Here is a 25,111-nt window from a genome sequence, read left to right as displayed (position 1 = left end):
GCCGGGATCATTGAGGTGCCTGGCAGCTTAATTGGCATTTCGATATGACAGCAACGTTGGGTCATCGTTCGCTTTGGTTTGGTTTGGCTCGGCTCAAAACTGAAATGAAAATGTGTGTGTTTCAGACCCTTTTGGGCAAAACAAATAGCCAAACATGCGAGTTACATTTATAGTTTGCCGAAGCCTAAATACACTTACTGATATTCGGAAAGTAAACTAAATCTGGGACTGATTAAATAATTCAAATTTATTGCTCAATTATAATGTCAGTTACTTTGATGTAGGAATCTATGCCTGATATACTTTAGATAAATTTCAAAGTTGCCTTTGCATTCAATAGTCTCATTCTCTCTTCAACTACACTTTCTTGCATCATTAGAATAACCTTTGTTGCCATAAAAAATGCTACTAATAAACCGCACCAAAAGCGTTTTTACACTTTGTTACGACATCGAAAATTAAATCCTTATAATTAGTATTCTGCTTTGGCCCACATTTTGTTTTTTTTTTTCGTGTGTTTTTGTGTTTTGTTTTTGGGATCTAATTTTTCACAATCAAGCTAATTGTAATTTATAGCAGCACGCGCCGCCTTTGAGGAGGTAGACGAAAATAGAATTAAGTTAAATTTAATGAGCCCGCTTGAGGTTCAGCCTCAGTGCTCAGTCAGATTGCGGCTTGCTTTCATCCTTCAGCCCCATTAATAGAGCATTCCGACCTTGTTTACATAGCCGCCAAATAAACGAGTACAAATTTCTTTTTGCTGGTTTGAGGATTTGTCGGCAACTTATCATTCACCTCGCTGACTTTTCAGAAATATTATGTTATGTGTTTATGTGCTTGAAATTAATTTTCTGTTTGCATGTTGTGACTTGATCTTTTCGTGCCAATATTTGTTTAACTTTGTGAGCATGTCATAAAATTGATGAATTTACCAATAAAAATATTGGTTTTGCTGCTGTGCTGCACGCTTCAACTGGCTGTTTTCATGTCAATTTTAATTGCATTTTCCACAAACAGTTTTAGTGTTAATGCTGCATGACTTGTTGATATGAGGCGAAAAATTTGTGGAAATGAATTATTAGTACAAATGTATGATTAGAAAACTTTTGCTGTTAAGCTAACAAAGGTTGCTGAAAGGTTTTTTTTTTGCGGTGTGCTTAGAAAGATTTTTCGAGGTAATAAACTTGAATTGAAAATGTCGCCTTCTCTTCTTTAGAATTAATATTGATCTGATTGCCAATTGTTGGTATTTTGACCAATAAATTGTTGAATGTAAATTCTCATTTGCCAAATGTAATTTTAAGTTTTTGTATATTTCTGAAAGTAGCATTAAAAAATCCATAAAAACAAATCATTAAATTCAAAAAGAATTCGAGAATTTTGCATGTCTTGAGTCGAAGTAGAATAATATAAAACTTCTGTTGAGAGAATCTACTATAAAACAAAAATTCGCTTTAACTGCCAGACAAAAAGGCAATAAAAACAAAAACACAAACTCACCTACTCGCACACACACATACACACAGATTTATGGCCATACACAGACAGAGACAGCTTGTACTTTGTGTCGCTTTTTGAGGCTGAATCACATTTGTCTTTGTGTGTTCATGTGCACCTTTGTAGCTTATCGCTAACTAAATTAAAATTACCAATTGACTAAACAAAAATTAAGATTGAAATAATAAACAATTATTTAATTGTAAAATCGTATTTGTACAATTCTGTATATTTTCTTTCTTTGTGCTCTTTTTTACTCTTACTCTAACCGGCATCATTGTAATTAAACCGACATCAAAAATAAATAAAAAAAAAACAATCCAATTCACCAACTACTAAATCCAAATTCCGTATAAAATATAAATAAAATAATAATAATATGTATAATATTGTCGACTCGCAAAACAACGAATGTGTGTATTATGTGTGTTTGCTCCTTCTACATAAATTGAATATGAAATTGAAATTGTTGTGTGGCATTTGGTGTTGCGACTCTGTAAGTTTTTGCCCTTACAGCTGCACTCCTGGGCGCTAGATTTCGTGCCGGCTCAAATGCCGGCATGCTCGGGTTGGGCGGCCTCCCCGGCTTGGGTGGCCCAGCAAATGGCGATGGAGGCGACGCAGAGGCCGGCGAGGGTAATAATTTGGATGTACCTGCCGGCTGTAATATGGGACGACGCCGAAGTCGTGCGGTTCTCTATCAGCTATCCGGTCATTACAAGCCCGAAAAGGGCGGCGTCAAGACCAAATTAAAGCTGGGAAATGTGAGTATACTCCACACACACACACATTGATCCACCAAAAGGTGCCAACCACAATAACCACGTTCAATTAAACGTGGGGTTTACATTTTGTGGTGTTTTGCTTCGACTTGAGTTAATTTAATTAATATTTTACCATTAACTAAAATCCTTTCTCTTCTCTTCAATATTTGATGGGAAATGTGCTCTTCAGAATTTCATGCATTCAACTGAGGCTCCGTTTCCCGAATACAAGACGCAATCGATAAAGAAGTCTCGCTTAATTCTGCCCCATTACGGCGTATTCAAAGGCATCTGGGATTGGGTTATACTGGTCGCAACCTTCTATGTGGCATTGATGGTGCCATACAATGCGGCATTTGCCAAAGCGGATCGCCAGACTATGGTTTCCGATGTGATTGTCGAGGCGCTTTTCATTGTAGGTAAGCTGAACGTTGCCAGTTGATATATATCTAAATTATCATCGTCGTCGTAATCATCTTGTTACAAATCGTCATCACTCTTTTTTGGGAGGGCAAAATTGAATTTAACTTGAGCTTAGTTTTGTATTCTCTTGTGTCTGTTATTTAATGTTTATTCTATCTCTCTCTTGTGCGTTCTCTTTTATTGCAGATATTTTATTGAATTTCCGAACAACCTTTGTCTCGCGCAAAGGTGAAGTCGTATCCAATTCCAAGCAGATTGCCATCAATTATTTCCGTGGATGGTTTGCTTTGGATTTATTGGCTGCCCTGCCCTTTGATCATCTATATGCATCCGATTTGTACGACGGCGAGGTGAGTAATTGCATTTAAATTGCTTCAAGCCCTTCGATCAACAATTTTGTATCATATCCTATATTTCGTAAGGATTAATGCTCAATTTGCATGTCACTAGCAATTGTTTTTTGCATGTTTTCAGCTCTATTAGTATTGGTTGAAGCGATAAGTGTGTGATGATGACATTTTTTTTTTTTCACATGTGCATGAGCTTTGCTTTTGTATGCAAATTGTGCCGAAAAAACAGTTTTTTAACGTCTGATACCACAGGCAAGCATTGCATAAAAGGATTAGTTCTGGATTTTATTTAAAATCAATTTACTTTAAATGGAGCTGCAGGTATAAATATGCAGCATGAAACTAGTTTTAAGTTACTTAAAAATGCAATAATTGTTTTGTATTTAAAAGTATTTAAACCGGCAATAATTGAGATATATAGGAACTATGAATTTTTATATATAATATTATTATTCGTTAATTGTTTTGAGTTTAAAATGGTAAATGGTAAAGCTACAATAAAAAAGAGACTTACGTGTGCATTGTTATATATTATATTATTCCTTTATTGTTGATACCGAGTTTTCTTTAATTTAAATTCAAATATTTAAATCTTAAAAATCGAGACTTATCTCTGAATCAATTATTATCCGTTTATACATAAATATATATTGCAGAGTTTTCTCTAATTGTTTTGAATGTAAAATTATTTAAACCGACAAAAATTGAGATATGTATACATACATATGTACATATATTATAGTGTTGAGAATTAAGTAATTGTTTTCAATTTAAACTATAATAAAACTACAACCAATAAAAGCTATCTCTCATGTAAATATTTAAATTTTTTAATCCGTTTTTAAATGCTGCATAGTTTTCTCTAATCTCTGTAATCTTTTAAATTTAAGTGACAAAAGTAAAGTTAGCTGTTATATTCCAATTTAATACTGAAATTGCTAATCAATTTGATTAAATCGAGCTAGTGACTCTCAGTATCAATTCAATTAAAAATCAATTTAAGCGTATTTATTTGATTTTATCAACACACTCGCACTCAATCCTGCCTTGACTTTGCCTTGTGCAACTCGTAGCAAAGTTTTCCACAAATTGCAGTGTGGCTTAACAAGGAACTTTACTCCAAGCAACGTCAGCTAGAGATGTATAGAATTCTCTTTTTGCTCACTTCTTTCTCTCTCACTGGCATTAAATATTTAAGCCAAATTTGAAGTGGTAAATAGCATTAAGAGATTTGCATAATATGCATAATGCATGTTTCTCATCTTGTTGCCCATTTTTGGCCCGCTTTTGACTTGTTAAATGACAGACTGAATTGAATTTAAGCTTAATAGCTGTGAAATGTGAAAGGCGCACAGTGCTATTGCAGTGCAGCACATTTAATTAAGATTTAAGTGCGCCAAGCATAGTTTTCATATTTATATTTGAGCTGTGCTCAACCTCATTTAAGCAGCTTTTCCTGCTATTTTCATTTCCCTCCTCTCCAACCCTTTTGAGTGCACTTTGTGCCCAGCAAGCCGGATTACAGTCGCATCCTGTCTGGGTTACATTTAGTCACAGCGAAGGGGGAGACTATAATTGAAGCTAAGTTTGTTAAAAATACGCTGCTGCTAGCATCATCAGCGCTTGAATCTGACCCCTAAAAGTATGCCACAACATTTCCCTAGTCTAACTTCCGTTTGAGGACAATCTGTATTTTTATTTTATTTTCTTTCTTTTTTCAAGTAGCACGTTATTTGAGGCTTTTACCGTGTTATTCTCTCTACTGTCTACTGTCTGCTGGGAGAATTCTCACTCGAGTCGAAGTGGTCAACGTTTGTCAGCGCGTTGATTGTCCGCTCGAAAGCCGGAGCAAAAGTAAAGAACGGAAAATGCGCTGTCGCTGACATTATTGACATTTCAAGGATATGCTTATGGCTTAAGTTGCTATTTTTGTTTTTGTTGTATGTTTGTTTCAAACCCCACTTGCTATTGATTTTATGCATTGTCATGGTTTTAATATCCAGTCAGCGGTGGGTCCACAGTTAGTTCATTTGTGGCATTTTATTGTTGGCTTCGTTACAACTTCCGGCTTAGCGCTGTTATGCTGATCAAATCAACTACGTTTTCTCTCTTCTCTAAGCTGTTGCGATGGGTATGCTAACCTAAGCATTTGACAGCTCTTACATGGATGTCATAAAGTCAAAGTCAAAGCCAAAGGTGAGGGTATCTCTTAGCCAATGCCTCATTCAGTTGGCGAAATTAAATCCAGCTAAAACTTTTGCTTGTCTTCTTCTGCTGTCTGTATATTGAGAAAAAAATGCGAAAAATGTGCGAGTCTTAGCTGAGAATCTCAGCGTGTGTTAAGCTACGATTTGGGGACACCATCAAAAGTTTATTTTTATAAAACTTTAATGTGTTCTAATTGCAAAAATTACGATGTCACACGCTGCCGCAGTTTACTTCGTGTTCGTGTGGTGGAGAAAACTTTTTGCTGAGCAGCAAAAAGTCATTAATCAAAATGTTTTATTTCGGAGACAAATTCACAGACAAGACTTGCGCTTTAAGTTATGATTTTTTCTTTTTTCTTTAAGGACTTTTTCTTGCCTTACTTTGAGTTAAAGTGTTTTTGACTGAATCTGAGGTATTTGCTGCTTCCTTTTTGCCAGTTGTCAGTTGCCTTTTGCTGCATACCAATTTCTGGCTAATGCACTCGAAACTTTGCATATTTAGTTTATTTCAAAGTTTTAATTATCTTTGAGACTCCGAAAAAGATGGGTGCCATCAGCAGAAGCAACAGAAGCAGCAGCAGAAGTAACTGTAGCAACAGCTTGGCGAAACGGAAACGGAAGTTGCCATGACAGTCAAGTTGTGTCAAGTTGCCTTCAACTTATTGTTGGTGTTGCTGCTATTTTTGTTGCTGGCGACAAAGTACGGAAAATGCGTGTGTAGGCAGCGCGAAACTTTTGCTAAAAGCAACAAAGATTTTGTGGGGAAGAGAAAGCGGAGCAGCACAGGCATAGGCAGAAGTAAAAGTAAAAAGAAAAGCGAAAGCGCAGCGCAAATTGCAACATGAATTACAATTTGCTTGGCAACCGTACACACACTTTCACACACACATACAAATACAAACGGATACGCCCACTTGGCTGGCGTGTGAGAAAAAGAAAAACCTTAGAAAAGAAAGTAAAAGCAGTTATTGTGCCGACATTCTTAAAGCAACACAACGCCTCCTCAGCATGTTTTCATAGCTGTCTGTTCAACTGTCTGAGTATATATTTTTTTATAATACCCCTTAGTTTAAATTCCAACAATAGAGTATAACGAGCTATAGAAATACTTTTATCTCTTTAACATTTGAGAAGGCAAATCCCTTTTTTTTCGAGGGTATTTTCTTGTTTAAGCTCGAGCTAGGAGCGTTTTTTTGTTTGTTGTATTTGCTTTAAATGCTTTGGTACAGCTGCTTGACATTGGCTGCGTTTTTATTAAATTTGTTGCAAGGCTGACGCTGCTGCCGCTGTTGCAAGCTGAAAAAATATGCTTAGACCACAGTTTTTCAGTTTCATTTTCAGTTTGCTTTCTTCTATTTGAGACTTTTGTGTCCGTTTTATAATGACACCTCGTCAGCTACTCAACATTTTTCTAATCATAAAAAAATATGTACATAAAACAGTGTGTGTGTGTGTGTTTATGAATCTGTGAGGGGCAAGTGGGACACGTGGCAGCAGGCAGCTGACTTAATGCACTGTAAGGTTAAATGGCAGCTTTAACCTTCAATTTAGTCAACTGCCTCGACCCGGGGTCGCCTCCTTGATAAGCTTGTTTATGTTTACATTCGACTTTTTGATGACATCCTCTTTGATTTTTTATTTAACTATCCCTTCTTCATATTCTCCTTTTTTGCCGTTGCTACTCTCCTTTTTTATGGTTGAGCTGAGGACGGAAGTTATAATATTGTGAGGGCAGGAAATTGTAACGTGCTTCGAAATAGCTAATAAATGAGCATGTGTCAAATTTTTTCGAAGGCTGCCTCCCTCTGTTCTTATATGTGTGTTGTAATGAAATTTACGCCCCAAAAAGTAGGCAACATAATTTGAGACAAACTACGAGGCACAAAAATTTTTGGGTCAAAATTATATTAGGGCCAAATGCCATTAGCTGTTGCAGACGACGGCGCAAAAAAATCCAAATACAACTTGTTTATGCATTTTATTATTAAAGCATGTAATAACTTTTTCGCAAACTTTAAAACTCAATTTTTACTGCTTTCATGCTTGTAAATTATACCCTGCAGTAGGGTCAAGAAGATGGCATGATAAGCTAGAGAGAGAAATTTGGTTAAGGTATATTATTATATGGGACTGTCCTTTTTGCGCTAAAGTCGTAATCTTTATGGGGCACGACTTGGAATATAAATTAAAGGCTTAAACGCGCAGTTTCATTTTTTTATGACTGCGTTTGGGTTTCAAGCTAAAATCAAGTTCAACCACAAATCTGATGATGACTATCAGTTGACACAAGTGGAACTCATTTCATGTTCTCTTTTGAAAATAAATCTATTGAATTGAAATCAGGTCATGTTGCTGTAAGTTGTCTATGCCAATACCAAAAGTGCTTTGGCACATTATTTCAGCTAAAGAGAGAATAGTTAAGAGAGCTGAGCTAGAGCCTAATCTTGTAGTGAAAATCAGGTCAACAGTCAACGGTTGCTGCTGCCAACTCCATGTGATGTCTATCACATGCGCCCCACAAGTGGTCTATGGCTAGACAATGACTTGACTCTTTTTTGAATTGGTTTATTCAGAGTATTCAAAAGTCGAAGAGTTGTGTTTTTGTTGTTTATCTTTTGCTTTCGTTATATGTTGTTTTTTCTGTGTTCTTCTGTGTGTTTGCATGTTTTTCGTGGTCTCTTTGTGCTGGCTGTGCGTTGACATCCTACAAACAATGTATCACGTCTCTTCTGCTCTGTCTATGAATTTTGCACAGGAATCGCATATTCATCTTGTCAAATTGACGCGTCTGCTGCGACTGGCGAGGCTATTGCAAAAAATTGATCGATATTCACAGCACACGGCCATGATTTTGACTTTGTTGATGTTCTCCTTTACACTGGCGGCCCACTGGCTGGCCTGCATCTGGTATGTCATTGCGGTAAAGGAGTACGAGTGGTTTCCCGAGAGCAACATTGGTGAGTAGCATCCCCAGCGCACACATATGGACAACTACTGCAACTGCGACTGAGACTGAGACTGGGATACGGCCACAAAACTGGGGCATGGGTTAGGTAAAAAAAAATTGACACAGAAACAGGCGACGCCAAGGTCATTTGCATCATCAAGAGTAGCAGCAGTGCACAGCGGCAACACTGTTACACACATAAGTGTTGTGTTTCTATACGCGTGTGTGTGTGTGTGTGTGTTAGTTGGACAGTAATTTGGTTAGTTTGCCGCTGGCGTTGATTGTGTTTGCCTGGCTCGTCAAACGCCAAATGAAATTGTTTGCTACTAACTGAACCAGATACCCAACGCTTACACACACCTTATACGATTCACCATTTCACATGCACACGTCAAAGTTTAAAACAACTAAGGTATAAAGGGGGATATGACGGTTATTAGCACATTTAAATGACAAAGTTTTGAAACTTGGAGCGCAACAATATCAAATCAACATTTATTGTCATTTAAATGTGTGTTTGTGAGCCGCAAAAGTTTTTGTATTGTTGCTTTGTATACCCTGTGAAACAGTTAGGTACAGCGAAAGTGTTAAGTTTAGTAAAACACAAATTAGTTAAACATTTTTACTTTTTAAATTTATTTTAGATGGGTAGTTCTCTGGCAAAAATGTTTTTTTTTTTGCTTGAGAATTTCAGATTATATTATTTTTAATTTATTTCTTTATTGCATTTTACTGCAGGGTATGACAAAGTTGTCAGACTTAAGCAATTTTGTAGATTAGTCTTTATTTATGCATTTATGCCACATGTAAGTGGATTTTCCTGTGAGGATTGTAATATTCACATCTGATAAACTGACAACAAGGCAAAATCACATACAAAAGCAACAAATTGCCAGTTACTTTTCACATCAATATGCTGTGAACATGATACGCATTAAATGCTCACAGTCACTCTCTGTGTGTGTTTCTGTGGAAAGAGAAAATAAGGGAAAGAGTGTGTGAGTGAGGCAGCAAAAAGTTTCAGAAAACTGCCATTTGCCATTTGCCGTTTGCCGCTTGACGTCTGACGGCACACAAGGCTCTAGACGTTTCCGTTGTGCCGCCGCTTTTGGCCTAAACAGTTAGCCGGATTTGACACGCTCGAATCGTATCGTAGCATGTCCGTGCCCTCTGACAGCTTACTGGCTGATACTTTGATGGACGGGCCGAGATAGAGAGTGAGAGAGAGAGAAAGGCAAGAGTCAAGCGTCAAACGAATGAGGAAAGTTTTTTGGCCAACTCATTGTCAGTTTAATAAGCAACTGAATTACATTCATATTCACATTCACATTCACATTCCCACTTACATTCACAGACTTGGCACATGTGCCTGATTTACTAAATAAAGCTCTTTGGTTTCTTTTCTTCTTTCCACTTTCTGCTTTCTTACATTTTTGTCCTATTAAAATGTTAAAGTCTTGTTCACAGGTTGGCTGCAGCTGCTCGCCGAGAGAAAGAATGCCTCCGTTGCCATACTGACAACGGCGGAAACTTACTCGACTGCGTTGTATTTCACATTCACCAGCCTCACTTCGGTGGGATTTGGCAATGTGTCGGCGAATACAACGGCCGAGAAGGTCTTCACCATTATAATGATGTTGATTGGCGGTAGGTAGTCTTATAATCATCATCATCGTCATCGTTCTCTCTTTTTGTGCTCAGGCGACATAATATTAAATATGCGAAATCATAATTTACTATTTTCTGAGACAATTCTTATTCGCTTTCTCTCTCTCTTCGTCTCAGCTCTGATGCATGCTGTGGTGTTCGGTAACGTGACGGCCATTATACAACGCATGTACTCACGTCGCTCCCTTTATGAGAGCAAATGGCGGGACCTGAAGGATTTCGTGGCTCTGCATAATGTGAGTATCACACGCGTATGAAAACCTTAAATTCCCTCAGCGAAGCATTTACGCGTGAATTGCCGTTTTCTTGGATTTGTTTTATATATCTTCATTGTTTTTTGAGTGCCACAAATTGACACTTCAAACTAGCTGTGCGACTCATCAGCTGTCGATTGTCGATGACAAAATCAAGGAAATTAATTTTTAGCAGCAAACTGTGCAAGCAACTCGGTTTTATTGAAATGCAGCACACATTGGCCATATGCCATACGCACCATTAGCCAGAGCGGGTTATGATGCCATGCACAAGGTCATAAACGAGCGATTGAGTTAGCTGTGTGGTGATGGAGGATGTGCGCTGTGGTTGCCAACAGAGATGCGAGGACGTCGACGACGACGAGAATGTATGTTTAGTTTCGAGACGTGCTCGAAAGTTCTTCAACCTGTTGATGAGACGACGCTACGCTACGCCACACCACGTCGACACGTGCAGTCATAATATCACCGCAACGTGATGCTCCATTAGATGCCATACACTACACCACACACATGGCGTATACGTTACACGCTGCGCAGCACAGCGTAATTAAGTGCATTTGTGAGGCTGCTCGAAAATGCATGCAAATGAAGTGAACGAATGTACATAAGAACGTCGAACTCATTAGCTTACTGCGACAGCAGAAATCCACATAAATTAATTCATATTTAATTCTCCTTTTTATACTTACCGAGTATGTGCTCTTGCTTCTCTTGCTTATTACAGATGCCCAAGGAGCTGAAGCAGCGCATTGAGGACTACTTTCAAACGTCATGGTCACTCAGCCATGGCATTGATATCTACGAGGTAAGCAGACCAATCCATCCATAGTCCACTCAACCTGGGTTGTTCATATGTTAAATCATTCATACCCGAAAGTTGTCGACACAGCATGAAATCTTTGCCATTTGTTTCGAATATGCTTGACTCCCGTATTCGTAGTATTTTGATATGTCTGTGCCTTTAATTAAGCAAATGCCTGTAGGGTATCGTTCATATACGTGTGTTTATGTGTTTGTATGTGTGTCTGCGTTCATGTGACTTATTGATTGGCATTGGGTTAAATGGCAAAAGACTGAATCCACTTTGATTGCATGTCAGACAGAAGGCAGATAGATATATGCTACTGTTCACATGCGAACAGGCGGTTGTCAGAGTAATATGTTTGCTCAAATTATTTTTATAGCTTAATGGTAGTTTTGATAACTTAAAGTGTATGCCAAGTAAGTCCTCTAGAGCTTTGTATGAAAAGAGCACAGCAAACAAAGACTAAATAAATTTATGAAAGAATATCTATTTGTTTTTTTACTATCAACTAAATCAGCTAATTCGTATATTAACAAGTAAGCTACAGCCGAGGTACCCCAACTGGGGTATTATTCATAGAATATACCAAAATAATATACCGACAATTACTGTATACAAAAGGTTATATTTTGGTATTATTAGTGTAATATAAATACTAAAATATACCAAACTTATATTTTGTATATAGGAAATACCTTCAAAATATGCCTAATTGTCAATTAAGACTCAACAGCAGCAACCGTTTTTCCCATAAAAAATTTAATTCTGATGGGAAGCACATTTTTGAAGAATCATATTATAATTGTATGTACTAAGCTTGAAAGCTACGCTAACCATTCGATTTTTATATTTTCGGAGATGGATGTAGATGGAAATGACAAAAATCTATGGGTAGCGGGTATCTGAATACATGAATGCTACCAAATCCTTAACAACTTATTGAGCTACTCTCGCAGCTACTGAAGCTACCAGCAGGTGGTTTGTGTGGCTTGCCTTGATAGCGAGCGAGTGCTCTCATTCGAATGCTCGAAATTGAATATCGCGTTGCATAAGTATGAATATGCATTGAATGCATCATTTAAGCAAATGAATTGATTTTACTCTTCTCGACATTAATGTTCATTTTAATTGAAATATCTAATGAAAAGTTTAAGCATTTATTTTTCGCAAAGCAATCATAATTCTATTTGTTTGCTTCATTAAATCCCCAGAGCAGCGGGAGGTAAATCCATTTAACTTATAGTCCAACTTTTAGTTGGGGTCACGCTCTGCTCAACTTTGTTCTGCAGACAGGACGCAAAAAAGTATCTGCAAGGATAAAGCGAAGGGCAATTGTTGTTGAACAACTATTGATGCTACCTTAACTGCAAATTGACAATAAACGACGATTGTTGTATGAAGTGCACTGTCTGAGTTGCTAATTATCAATGGTTTTAGTTTTTTGTTGATCTTTCGTTTTTTGCTATATTCATGTTTACGTCGATTTCGGTGCAATTCGATTGCCTTGGGCTGCAAATTAATTAGCGCATTTCTTGGGCTGCTAATTCACAACATGTACATGAGCTCGTATCTCAAATGAACGACGGCCCTTTGAAGTTTGGCTATCTGAGCTCTTGACAGCTGCTGCCAAGTCAGTCAGTTGGTCCATCAGTCAGTTCATCAGCCAGTTAGTCAGTCCGCATGAGACCTGTGAGAGAGAGGGGAGCTCTCTTTCGTACAAGTCTGACAAGCACAGAGCTTACAATTGCTCCTACCTAAATTCGAGCATGTCTAATTAATTTCGGCTTTCAGACATTTGAATAAGTACAGCTTCTATAGAAATGTGTGTGTGCGTGTTTTTTGTTTTGCAGTGAAAATTAGTGTCTAAGGCGAGCTCAACTTGTTGGAGCATTTATCCCCAGCTAAGTAGCAAACAATTTTAGGGATTGTTATTTAAATGAAATACAACATTAATTGAAGGGGTTTCAGTTAACTTAATTCATACTAGTTGGCATTAGTTTACACCAAATTAAATAATTTCTTATGTTGCAAATAAGACAATTAAACTGGCTCTCTAATAATTAATTGTTGGTGAGATTAATATTGGTAATTAAATAATAAATGACTATTTAATATAATAATTCATTAGTACTGATAACTTCTTTTATTTTTAATTAACTTCTTTCCTAAAATGTAACGAGCCTAATTGAAAAATATTGAATGTAATAAATTAGTTCACTTATTTGGCTTTTATAATTGATTGCTGATGAATTTAATAATGGCAATTAAATAATAAATTAGTTTATAATATAATATTTCATAAATGTTGAAAATTATTTTTTTTTTCAAAAAATGTATTTTCTTAGAACAATTTCCTATTTTACAAATAAATTAATTTGATTAGCTTTATGATTGTCTGTTGATGAAATTAATTAGTTAGAAATCAAATGTCACATAAATATATGATATAATGTGTTATTTTATTACTAAGAAATAATGTTGTTTCAAGTATCATATTTCCTTTTAAATTATTTATGAATTTTTCTTCACTAACCTTTAGATTGCTTCTTCAGAATATTTTTCTTATTTATAAATTACGTATTTCAATTAAATAAAGAAGCTCTTTATGCAGCTGAAATATTCATTGACTTGCTCGGAAATTTCTATAAGCTTTTTGTTAAAAATCTGTTGGAAATCAAATTTAATTGAATTAGATTGGAAAAGCATGAATTACGAGTGTGCCCGATGCACACACTAACATACTCACACACATTTCAAGCACTCGCTTTCACTCACACACTTTTTCACGCACAAAATATATAGCATACATAATGGAGCGCCAGTTGCCAGGCAGTAAATTAAATTGTTAATTTATTGCGCATGGAAATTAACTGGCAAAATGTCAGAGACTCTGCCTCACTTCAATGCCTCCCAGACTCTTCAGCCTTTGTGTGTGTGTGTGTGTGTGTGTGTGTGTTGCGTGTTTGCGCGTAATTTACATGCCCAAAAAGTATTGTATCGCCCCCTTTCGTTTAGTTTTGTTGCCCCACCCTGACACGCCCCCTTTTTGAGTTGCCTTTAATGGCGGCATAAGGATGGGCAAGTTTTTGGCCATCGTACGCAATTAATGTAAAATATTTTACACTTCTTTAGATCTTGTGGTTGAAACACACACATAAATAACAATTCAGCAGTGCTCTGCCCTGTGGGAAAATGTTCCATTAAATAAGTAAATATTCAAAACACACTCCCACACAATCTTACTTCGAAAACTTATTTAACTTTTCACATATTTCCATTGCTTTCACATACTCTACACTTGCCGAAAAATAGCTTAAGTTCATGAGAAGCGAAACGTTTTGTCTCTGAGGTTTAAACGCTTCTTAATTCAGCTTTGCTTTTCACTACTGATGTGCTTACATTGAATTCAATTAATAGTGAGATTAAATGTGGTTAAGTGTTTAACATATTTTCACCAGTTCCAAAGTAACTTATAACGAGATATGATAGATGAATACATTACTTATATTTTAATCCATTTGAATAGATTCACAATAATAAAATTACTTTAATTTTTCATTGGCATCAAATATTATAATTATTATTCTCTTTGCTAGGGATTTTAATGAAATATTGTAAATTACTTCATATTGATTTTTGCTTTAATACATCATTGAATTAACATGTGTTCTAGATTTTGTCAATTCTCCATTTAAAATACTATTATGATTATTAATTCTTTTTCATCATATTCAATTTACTTCAAATTGATTTTTGCTTATAATTATCATTGAATTAACACATTTTATATAATTAATTCTTTCCCTATTTAATACGTTTATACTTTTTTTTACTTGTTTAGTTTGCTTTTTTATACACATTTTTAATATTTTTAATTCTATTTTTGATATGAGAGATTACTTATGCTTTGAATTGTGTTAAATTCTTAATGTAATGTGATAGATTGTTTTTATAGAGTACAATAAGTTCGCTCATCCAATTACAATTAATATTGCTAGATTTCGCCACTTGTTTATATTGCTTCTTTTTGGAAAGTTCTGGCCTATGTCAATTTGAATAATGGCCACAAAACACACTAGTAATTTCCACAAATACGCAAATATTCAGTTGGTCACACACATATAGACAGACACATTTCAGTTGTGCGGCGATGCGTGGCATAGTCTAGTGGCATCAATGAAGCACAAGCCGTCATCTATTTTGATAGAATTTTGTAATTAAAACTTTGGGTGATTTGTGTGATAGAATTGCAATTTTCGATAAATATTTTCTCAATATTTGCATCTAAATTCTATAATAATAATAAAGACTATATTCAAATGAAACTCAAAATGTGCATGTCATTTTTGTTTGTATTTACAGCAAAGTAGAACAACAATATGTGAATAAAAACCATTTTCCTGCTTTAAGAGTGCTCAGTTGCTGTTTAAGCTTTACTGATTTATTTTGTTGTGTTGTTCATTTTTCAATTGCAACTTGAAAACATGAAGCAATGTTTTCTTTTTGACATAGAGCTCACTCTCTCTCAATCTGTCTGCTTTGCTAGCTTTTGTCCTGTTTGTTTGTTTGTTTATGAAGTCATGTGTTTTTTGCGCAAGAACAAAATTTTCATTCTCCTTCACGAGCAAAATGTTTACTTACGCATCTCGTTTATGGCATGTTATCAAACAAATTACGTCAGGAATACGCACTCTTAAATATGAATAATATACATTCATTCATTCAGTGCAGCGCGTTGAGGACAATTCAACGATACAACAGATGGTATTGTACATATAGTCTCTAGAGTACAAGCTCATATTACGTATACGCCTGCGTTTCGGGTCTCTAAGCCCAAGTGAAGCAGGCGAAAGTGGATGGAAAGCGGACCACAGAAAACAAACTGTAAACAAACAAGTCGCAAAAGCTTTTCAATTTTCATATTAATCCTCTCAACAATTTCATCCCAAAAAGATGAGAAAAGCAGAAGAGTGCACAAAAAATAAATAAAAACAGTTTGTTTCACCTTGGGGAAAGAAAGCCACCGATACAAAGATATTTATTTTGCGGATGGAGAAATGAAAGAAAATGGCGGGAAAAACTGCATGGCGAAAAAATTGTCAAATATTTTTACAATTCAATTTACACCTGTATGTGAGCAAGAGTATATATGTGTGAGTGAGTGTGTAGCTTTAAAGGATATGTAAGTTTTGGGCTCTTGACACTTGACACTCATGTTTACCATTCTACTTGTTGTGTGGTACTCACACATTCACTTCACATTTATATTCATCCACTTTCTCGCTCTCTTGTGTTTCCCTTTTTTCAGACGCTGCGCGAATTTCCGGAGGAGCTGCGTGGCGATGTCTCCATGCATCTACATCGTGAAATATTACAGCTGCCGATATTTGAGGCTGCCTCTCAGGTACGTATGTGTACTATATGCATACCAACGGCTGTGTGTGTAGGTGTGTGTGTGTTTTCCCTTGTGCTTTTCATCTTCTTTTGCTGGGGGTCGACGACGCTTTAAAAGCTATAGAAAACCCATCCAGACAAATGGACTTGAGATGTTGATGGCATTGCTGAAATAATCGGCAGCTAACTTAAACGGGGCAGGCAAAAGTCAACTGCGAGCTTAGCAGACATTTTACACACCCGCACACATACACACAATCACATACATGTAGATGGCAGTTACAGTTACAGGTGAAAGTTTGAGCCGAACAACGCATGATTTGCGCGTGTGTGGCTCCTGGGCAACAAACTTGATACGGGAACGGCAACAACTGAAGCATGAAAAAGGTTTTAGGCAAAACTTTTGGCCACAGCAATACACAAAGTGAACGCAAAGAGGAAGTTAGAAAGAGAGCAACCAGAAAATAGAGAGAGAGAGAGAGAGAGATTGGGACAAGTGAAAGCGAAATGCAACCGTGCGAGTTGTGATGCTTATCGTAGACGACAATGTCAATACCCTTGTCATTGTGGCACACTAAGCTTGTGTGTGGCAAATGGTGCTAAAATAAAAGTATGGGCATGTATGGAGGGTAATTGATTTTTCAATTAAGCCTCACTTGCATTATTGCCACAGGGTCATTGCACATGAAATCCGGAAAGCTTCTCAAACATTTAGCTGGCAACTTTTGTGTGTGCTCTGCGGGCGAGTCCTTCTGATAAGACAAGTTTAAAGTTTGAACGCTGCAGCTCAGCACCAAGTAAAAGACAAAGATAAGCGAAAGTCAAAGAAAGAAAATCTCAAAACAATTATTCAACTTTTGGCAAGTACTTTGCGAATGACTTAAGTTTTGCAGATTTCGTACCTGGCCGCAGTTTCGGTTGATTAAGGAAGTGTTAAGGGCAAATAATTCGCAATTTCAGAAAGTCGTAAGACTTGCAAACTTAATAAGCTAAAGCATTCACAGTTTTGCATCATTCCTTTATTGTTCGCTTTTTGCCAGCGAAACCATTCTTGGAATTTTGAGAGCTTCACTTAGCTTGTTATGATGAGCTATTCACAGTTTTGTTTTTTTTTTTTCGCAAGAAATTTTTGAAGAGACTCAGCACGAGTAGCACATACTTCAACATAATATAATCTAGCTGTAAGCGGAAGCTAAGTCTTGACAGTGTCCTTAAATATGTGCTTAATAAGCTGACAGATAGACTGAAAAATGAAGTGACAGTAGTTGAAGAAAAGATTGAGAGCGAGAGCGAGAGCAAGTTGGCAAACTGCAAGTTAAGTTGGTGAAATAGTAAAAGAAATGACAATGCGCTCTGTCAACAGACAAATAATAATAAAGCTTATTTCGAGATGGCAAACAAAAACCACTCAACGGCAAAAAGCGCGCTTTAAGCCACTTTTCGTGGCCGTGGTGCCGCAAGCCTCTTCTGTCACAGCAGCGTGTTGCAAGTGATTCGCTTTTCTTTTGCCAGGGAACTGAAACTGACTCGCAGCTATGCTTAATGCTCACTCTCTCTCTCTCTCTCTCTCTCTCTCTCTCTGTGGCTCTTGACCGAGGACTACAAACTGTAGCGCAAATCGTATTTTCACGCATTTCTCACTTTTGTATTTATATTTATTTGTCATTCGCAGGGTTGCTTGAAATTGTTGTCGCTGCACATAAAGACAAATTTCTGTGCACCCGGCGAATACTTAATACACAAAGGCGATGCACTCAACTATATATACTATCTGTGCAATGGCTCCATGGAGGTGATCAAAGACGATATGGTTGTTGCCATTTTGGGTGAGTATTCTTTATGATTACATTGAGTGGCGTTCGCGTTTAAGCGTTTCGAGTACTATACACGAGTACTTTCGAGTTTTCAACTCGCATTGAAGCTTAAATTGCCCATGTTTTCTCATTGTGTTTATTTTGTTTGGGGGCGTTTATTGAACTCAAACATTGAAGTTCATTCGCCTATTCGATGTTGATGTTGTGGCGGAGAGATTCACAGGGATTCATTTGTACGTTAGTCAGGCGAAGGCGAAGGCAGCTGCTTATTTATTCATTCACGATGTTGCCTAGACAAATAGCAGCTATTTTTATGCTTATTGATTCTTTGCCTAGCGACTGACCTTTTGTTTTCTATCTTTTATTTTCTATATATTTTTTTTAAATACCCATCTCACATTCGTACTCTCAACCCCACTTATAGGTAAGGGCGATCTCGTGGGTTCGGATATAAATGTGCATCTGGTTGCGACCAGCAACGGACAAATGACCGCCACCACCAACAGCGCTGGACAGGATGTTGTCGTCCGCAGCAGTAGCGACATAAAGGTATGTTATCGACCCCCCTCAATGACACTGGCCGAAGGTGGCAATTAAATGGCAATGAGAGTAAGCATTTTATGACAGCAGAAGCTGTATATAGACGCAACAGAGAGTAGATTTAATGTAGCAAGTTGAGTCAAGGATGAACTTCATGTGCTTCTTAAGCACCTTTGTTTAATAGACTTTAACAATTAGTTCCGCATTTAGGCTTTGATTTATTTTTCCTTGTTTTGTTGACTTTAAATATTTTATAGTTCGTATAACATATTTAGTCGTATTTTTAGTTCTATTGTATGTGGCTTTATGTATTTTTAATTTTGAACAAAACAATTTAAAAGTTTTCAATTTAAAAAATGTAATCTAAAGCAAACATTTGCTTTTAATTCACTCAAGCTCTTCACCTAAATTTTTTTCCTATAAAATGATTAATTATATTTATGCAAACATTCATTATTCTAATCATTAATCAAATGCCATTGTAATATGAAATTTAATCTGCTAAATTTGTAAACATTTTTGAACCATCAGCATACCTTTATTTAGATAATTTTCGTACAACAAACTGCCTTTTTAGTTAATCACAATAATCTACAGTTCATGCGCAAACTTTAAGCCCATGTCATTGCACTTGTTCGCTGCAGCTTCTTTGTATTCCAACGCTGAGTAAACTTTACGGTTATGGTCTTCGGGCAGTTAGAAGTCGAGCGTGCCCGTGGCCCTGTGTTAGGCTATTGCTCGACGGGTTGCGTGGACTCGTAATTAAATAGAATTTATATTATCTTTATTTTTATTTGCAGTTGTTTATTTTTAGTTGAATTTTTTATTTAATACGCGCTTTAATTTTATTTTTATCGAGCTCAGAGCTTGGCTTTTAAAGCAGCTTGGGCTTTAAGTGTTTGACATTGTTATTTTTACCGGTTTTGTTTATTTTCATTATTTTTCTTCATTCTTCATCATTTTTTTTTTGTTGGTCTGTTTGCCTGTCGTAAAGTTTATCAGGCTGAGCGCAGACGACGAAGAAGATGGGAAAGAAGAATGCGAAGTCGAAGTCGATGGCGACGACGATGTTTCAAATAACTTAAGAACACCCGTGTTTGTATCTACGTCGACTTTTCCTTCTACTTGACTGCGTGGCAAATTCAATATTTTCTTTGAATATTATTTTCTCTCACACAATTTTTTTTTTTGGTTTTTTTTTTTTAGTGGCTGGAACGTTGCCGCAAAAGCCAAAGGAATTATGTGGCGAACACACTCTTGTATTTGCACTCGCTATCTGTTATAGTTAATTAATGGAACAATGCGAGCAGCAGTCAAAAAAAAAAAAAAAGAAACCGCAGGCAATTTGCTCAAATTTTAATTGAGAGATGATCGCTTAATTAGTGGGAAAACGTTTCAATTAATTCATAGTCGGGGCAAATGGGAATTTGGGAAATGGAAAATGGAAAATGCTTCGCGTATTATTTGCCGCTTTTCATAGTCATTTATTTTTGCATGTTTTTCTTTGGCTTTTGGTTGTGCCTCTCTGCTTTCGCGTTCTCCTTCGCTTTGTGCCAGGTTTATTTGCATGTCTGCTGTGTCTTGGCCAAATAAAACGCAGACATTTTAAATGTGTTTGTCTGTGTGTATGCGAGTGTGTGTGTATGTGTGCGTTGCCCTAGAGCCAAACAGCTGGCGTTGTGAGGCATCACTTCAGGTACAGCAGAAGTGGCAGTCAGCCAACGACTACGAGAACAACAACAACAACGGGGCGTATGAGTGATACTTAAGCTTAATGTGTGCGCTCGTACTTCGTCATTGTGTTTGTGTGCGAAGGCGTGCGAGGGTGAGTGTGTGCCAAGATGGTGCACTTGAGCGTGTAAAGAAGACGCCAGGGCGTCAATATTAACATGCGGCACAAGATTAAGTATACGCAAGCTGGCCACGAAATGCTCTACAAAGTTCTTGAGTTCGTTTTAGTTACATTTTATGTGTCTTTAATAATTATCAACATAAAATTAAAATAAAAATCGAAAAATAATGTTCATTGGTGAAAATTAACAAATTTATTTATTTTTTAAAATAAAAAATCTTAAAAATGCAAAGAAAAAATATAATTGAATTTACAAGTTAAAAATAAATTTAAGGCAAAAAATAAGTAAATTTGGTTAATTTTACAACTTAAATAACTTCTTAAAAATAAAATCTTAAAAATCTTCAGTTCAAATTAAACATTAAAATTCATTTTGAAATAGTTTTTTATATTGCTTTAGGGCTTATGTTTAATTGAGTGGACTTTTGTTTTGTTAGCTTTTGCCTAGAAGGCTTGCTGCTAAAACTCTTTCAAGTTTACTGGCCTCTGCGGGCAGTCGAGTTAAGATTGCATAAACATTTAGCATGAAATGCTCATAACATTTTCCTGTGTGTGTTTTTCTTTCTATCCGCTTCACAGGCGCTCACCTACTGCGATCTGAAGTGCATCCACATGGGCGGTCTGGTAGAAGTTCTGCGTCTTTATCCAGAGTACCAGCAGCAGTTTGCCAACGACATACAGCACGACTTGACGTTCAATTTGCGCGAAGGCTACGAGAATCAGGAATCAGATATTGGACCCACATTTCCATTGCCCAGCATCAGTGAGGATGACGAGAATCGAGAGGATGGCGACTGCGCCGGGGAACAGGACAAGGAGAATGGCAATGGCGGTGGTGCGGGCGGCGCTGGAGCTGCTGCCGGTGGCCCGATGTCCGCCTCCCCATCGCCTCATCACAGCATCAGCCGTTCGCCGCTGTTGGGCATGAGTAGTCCGCGGCATCAGCGATTACATCAGCGTGGTCGCTCTTTGATTACGTTGCGCGAGACGAACAAGCGACAGCGTCCTTTGAATATGGCCAACAGCTTGGATCGCGGCTCCTTCGAGGAGGTGGAGCCCCTAGCAGAGGAGGATGGAAGTGGCGGTGGTAAGCGGCCTTCGCTTGAGCGCCTTGACTCGCAGGTATCGACGCTGCATCAGGATGTCGCGCAGCTGAGCGTTGAGGTGCGCAATGCCATTAGCGCCCTACAGGAAATGACCTATTCATCGTCGGCAGCGATGAACTCGCATGGTTCACTCAAGTTTCCCCCCGCTCGCTCCATACCCAACATCAGTGGCGTTGCCGCAGGGCAACGTCTAGGTTTGGCTGCTGGCTGTGATGTGCCATTGATGGATGGCAATCTGGCGATGGCAGCCAGCGAGGCTGCTGCAATGCAACGTTGCCTCTCACATCCGCCCGAAGTTTGGGGCCGTGAAATGCAGCTGCAACCATCGATTGCCACGGTCACGGCGCCCAGCTCGAAGGCCGCGTCGCCGGCCAGTGTGGAGGCCACGACGAAGACGAGTCGCAGCTGTCAAACCGATTTCTATCGCATTGATTTTCCCACCTTCGAGCGCTTTGTGCTGGCAAATCCGCGTTTAGTGCTCGGCCTGCTGGGCATTGAGCCGGCCATCAAGAATGAAATCGAGTTGCTGCAACAGAAGCAGACCTTGCAAATCTCGCCCTTGAATACAATCGATGAGTGCGTTTCGCCGCTGGCCGTGGAGCCGAGTTTAAGCAGTTCCAAGGAGCGTTTGCTGGGCACTCAAGCGCCAACGGCAGGACGCGTCTATCCGCCGTTGGATGATGAGAATTCCAACGACTTCCGCTGGACTATGAAGCATTCTGCTAGTCATCAGAGCTGCTGCAAGAGCACTGATGCGCTTCTAAGCACCGAAGAACAGGCATTGGTTGGCCAAGAGCAACAACAGTTGCACGAACAGCAGCAACAGCAGTTGTTGCAACAACAGCAGCAGCAACAACAGCAGCCGCAGCGCAGCAAACGCAGCATGCGACGCAGTGGCAGCGGAGGCAGCAACTCAAGTCTGTCGAGCAGCAGTTCCAGCTCAAATTGCCTCGTCTCACAGAGCACCGGCAATCTAACCACCACCAATGCATCGGTGCACTGCAGCAACAGCACGCACAGTGTGGCAAATACGCGACGTGCCTCCTGGAAGTTGCAACACTCACGCAGCGGCGAATATCGCCGCCTGTCAGAGGCGAATGCGGAGTACTCGCCGCCAGCCAAATTACCCCTGGCCATGCCCATGACGGTGGCAGCTGCTGTCGGTTATGGCCAGGACGATGAGGAGGAAAGTGTGGAGCTGTTGGGACCGAGACGCGGCTCACGCAGCAGCAGCGTCGCTATGGTTGATGTGGGCAGCGGTGAGCCAGGGAATGGCAATGGCATTGGCATTGTCACTGCCACGAATGTGACAACGGGCAACACCACGAACAACGGCAAACAGCAGCGAAGTCGTGTGCTGTTGGGCGTTAACCAGGCGCAGGCACAAACAATGAGTTTTCGCTTTTCAGCCGGCGATGCGGACAAATTGGAGAAAGGACTTCGCGGTCTGCCATCCACGCGCTCCCTCAGAGATCCCAGCGTCAAATAAGGCGAACGACCGAACATTGTTTATGGCTGGCATTTGTGTTTTGGCAGCTGGCAGTGGAATTGGAGAGGGACGGACGTGTGCATGTAGATGGGAGTTGAGAGGCATCTCCAATGTTTGCCATATGTAGACAGACAGAGAGAGAGAGAGAGAGACGTGTCTGTATTCGTGTATTCGTTTACATGCATGCCGACGTGCGTGATTTATTTCCTAATTAATACTGAAATACGAAGACGCTTGTACTTTTAATATCTTTAAGATACAGATACAACACACTAAAACTCACACACATATACACACAACTAGCAGACTTCGGGTTGATTATCAATTTAGCAGTAAATAAGTTTTGTTCGATTTGCTTAATTTGATGCTGAGAGCTAGATTAACTAACGAAACTGATTGTCGACAGCTGTTTCAGTTAGTCAGCAGAAATTTGCTTCAAGCTCCGATATTACTTTCATATCCTCAGCCTACAATTGATCATAAAATTTAAGATTTAAGTAGCTTTCAAAGAACTTCTAATTTAGTGTAAGCAAATGATCAACATTAACACTACATACATATTAATTGATAGCATATCAGATTGTCACAAACATATTCTATTTTTTGATGATGCAAATAACTCAAGTGTATCTTTGGGGCTGTCAACGAGAAGTGCAAAAGAAAAGTTCAATAAATCGAAAATATATTTATCTGTCATTGCATTTATGCATGACGCTCTCATATTAAAACAATTGCAATTAATATAGTAGTATTAACAATTCAATGCATATAAACAAAAATATAATATATCTGAATGTTAAATGTCAACTACAGGAAAATTGGTGTATTTATGTATAATACGGAAACATCTATATACATTAATAGATTTTATGTTTGTTGCGAACAATTTAAAAATATAAAAACCTGTTGAGAAAATTCGTGTCAAGTTTAATAGTTAGGTTGCGTGTAAGATATAAATTTTTAGCTGGTTGAAAAAATATATATAAACAAAAGTGAAGCGAAGAATATATAAAATATTTAAAAATAAACAAAGTAAATAAAATGTAAGTTATTTGACAATCGTTTGCGCTAAAAAATGAACAACAACAAGAAATTACTATTTTACTTATAAAGTAAAATAAATGAATTTGTGATTTCAAAAATATATCTGTAGAATGTTTAGAGGGGCATGCATCATCTATTTTTTTAAGAAATGCCAATGAAACTATCATTGAAAGTTGATAAGGTGTAAATACTAAGTAAACAAATTCTATGTTAATACTCTTAAGTGATAGTTGATAAATGAATAATCTGGTATAATTACCGCTAAAGTAAGGAACTCTGTAAATTTCTAAACGTTTATTGTATATATGTATATTCATATTGTAAATGTTCCCAACAAACTATAAAGACTTGTGCTTCATTCTATGCTCGATGTAAGGCACTCTACGATAATACTATATTAAATTTAAACAAAAAGTACATACGACTTTTATATGTACTTGTATATTAAACAAAAAAAATAGAAAGAAGTACACATATACAGATACTCGATGTGTTTTAACCGGACGAAACTTCAGCTTAAGCATAAGCAGCATCAATTGTAATTGTATGTACTGTAGTTATAAAGTAAAATAACATATTTATATATACTATATATATAAATACTCTATCTATGTTATAGATTTTGGTCAATAAGTTCAGCGGGGAATTCTTGAACGTTTTTAAATGTTTTAATTAATGTTATTACACAAAAAGAAAAAGAACAAATGAAATATTCAATATTTAAATGAAATAAACAATAAAACTTGATGTCAAATTCAGTCAATGACTTTAATATTAATTGGGCCCTGTTAGAGTTGATTTATTGAGCTTTTTAAGCAGCTTTACTTGCTCCTTTACTTTTTCGGTTGTCATACACATTGTGTGCATACATACATATGTGCTATGCATATGGGGTTTACTTTAATGCGATTAACTCAATTGGCGAAGTGAAGTGAGACTATGTTATGCCACGTG

The 25,111-nt window shown here is 37.6% G+C and overlaps 1 protein-coding gene across 1 annotated transcript in view; it reads left to right on the top strand.

Annotated features, from left to right (window-relative positions):
- The window catches only part of LOC117567443 (potassium voltage-gated channel subfamily H member 8), a 64,846-nt gene extending 39,998 nt beyond the window's left edge, over nt 1-24,848 (top strand). Inside the window, exons 7-17 of the mRNA XM_052004929.1 lie at nt 2,014-2,261; nt 2,452-2,680; nt 2,871-3,034; nt 7,997-8,198; nt 9,644-9,835; nt 9,974-10,092; nt 10,838-10,918; nt 16,227-16,322; nt 17,985-18,138; nt 18,551-18,675; nt 21,098-24,848. Of these exons, the coding sequence (XP_051860889.1) occupies nt 2,014-2,261; nt 2,452-2,680; nt 2,871-3,034; nt 7,997-8,198; nt 9,644-9,835; nt 9,974-10,092; nt 10,838-10,918; nt 16,227-16,322; nt 17,985-18,138; nt 18,551-18,675; nt 21,098-23,113 (3,626 nt within the window). The 3' untranslated portion in view covers nt 23,114-24,848. The remainder of the gene's footprint in view (nt 1-2,013; nt 2,262-2,451; nt 2,681-2,870; nt 3,035-7,996; nt 8,199-9,643; nt 9,836-9,973; nt 10,093-10,837; nt 10,919-16,226; nt 16,323-17,984; nt 18,139-18,550; nt 18,676-21,097) is intronic.
- The last annotated feature ends 263 nt before the right edge of the window (nt 24,849-25,111 follow it).

Source organism: Drosophila albomicans, chromosome 3 (genome assembly GCF_009650485.2).
Source record: "Drosophila albomicans strain 15112-1751.03 chromosome 3, ASM965048v2, whole genome shotgun sequence".
Lineage (NCBI taxonomy): Eukaryota > Metazoa > Arthropoda > Insecta > Diptera > Drosophilidae > Drosophila > Drosophila albomicans.
The sequence above is the reverse complement of the archived record's forward strand: the minus strand, read 5'-3'. Positions and strand labels throughout refer to the sequence as shown.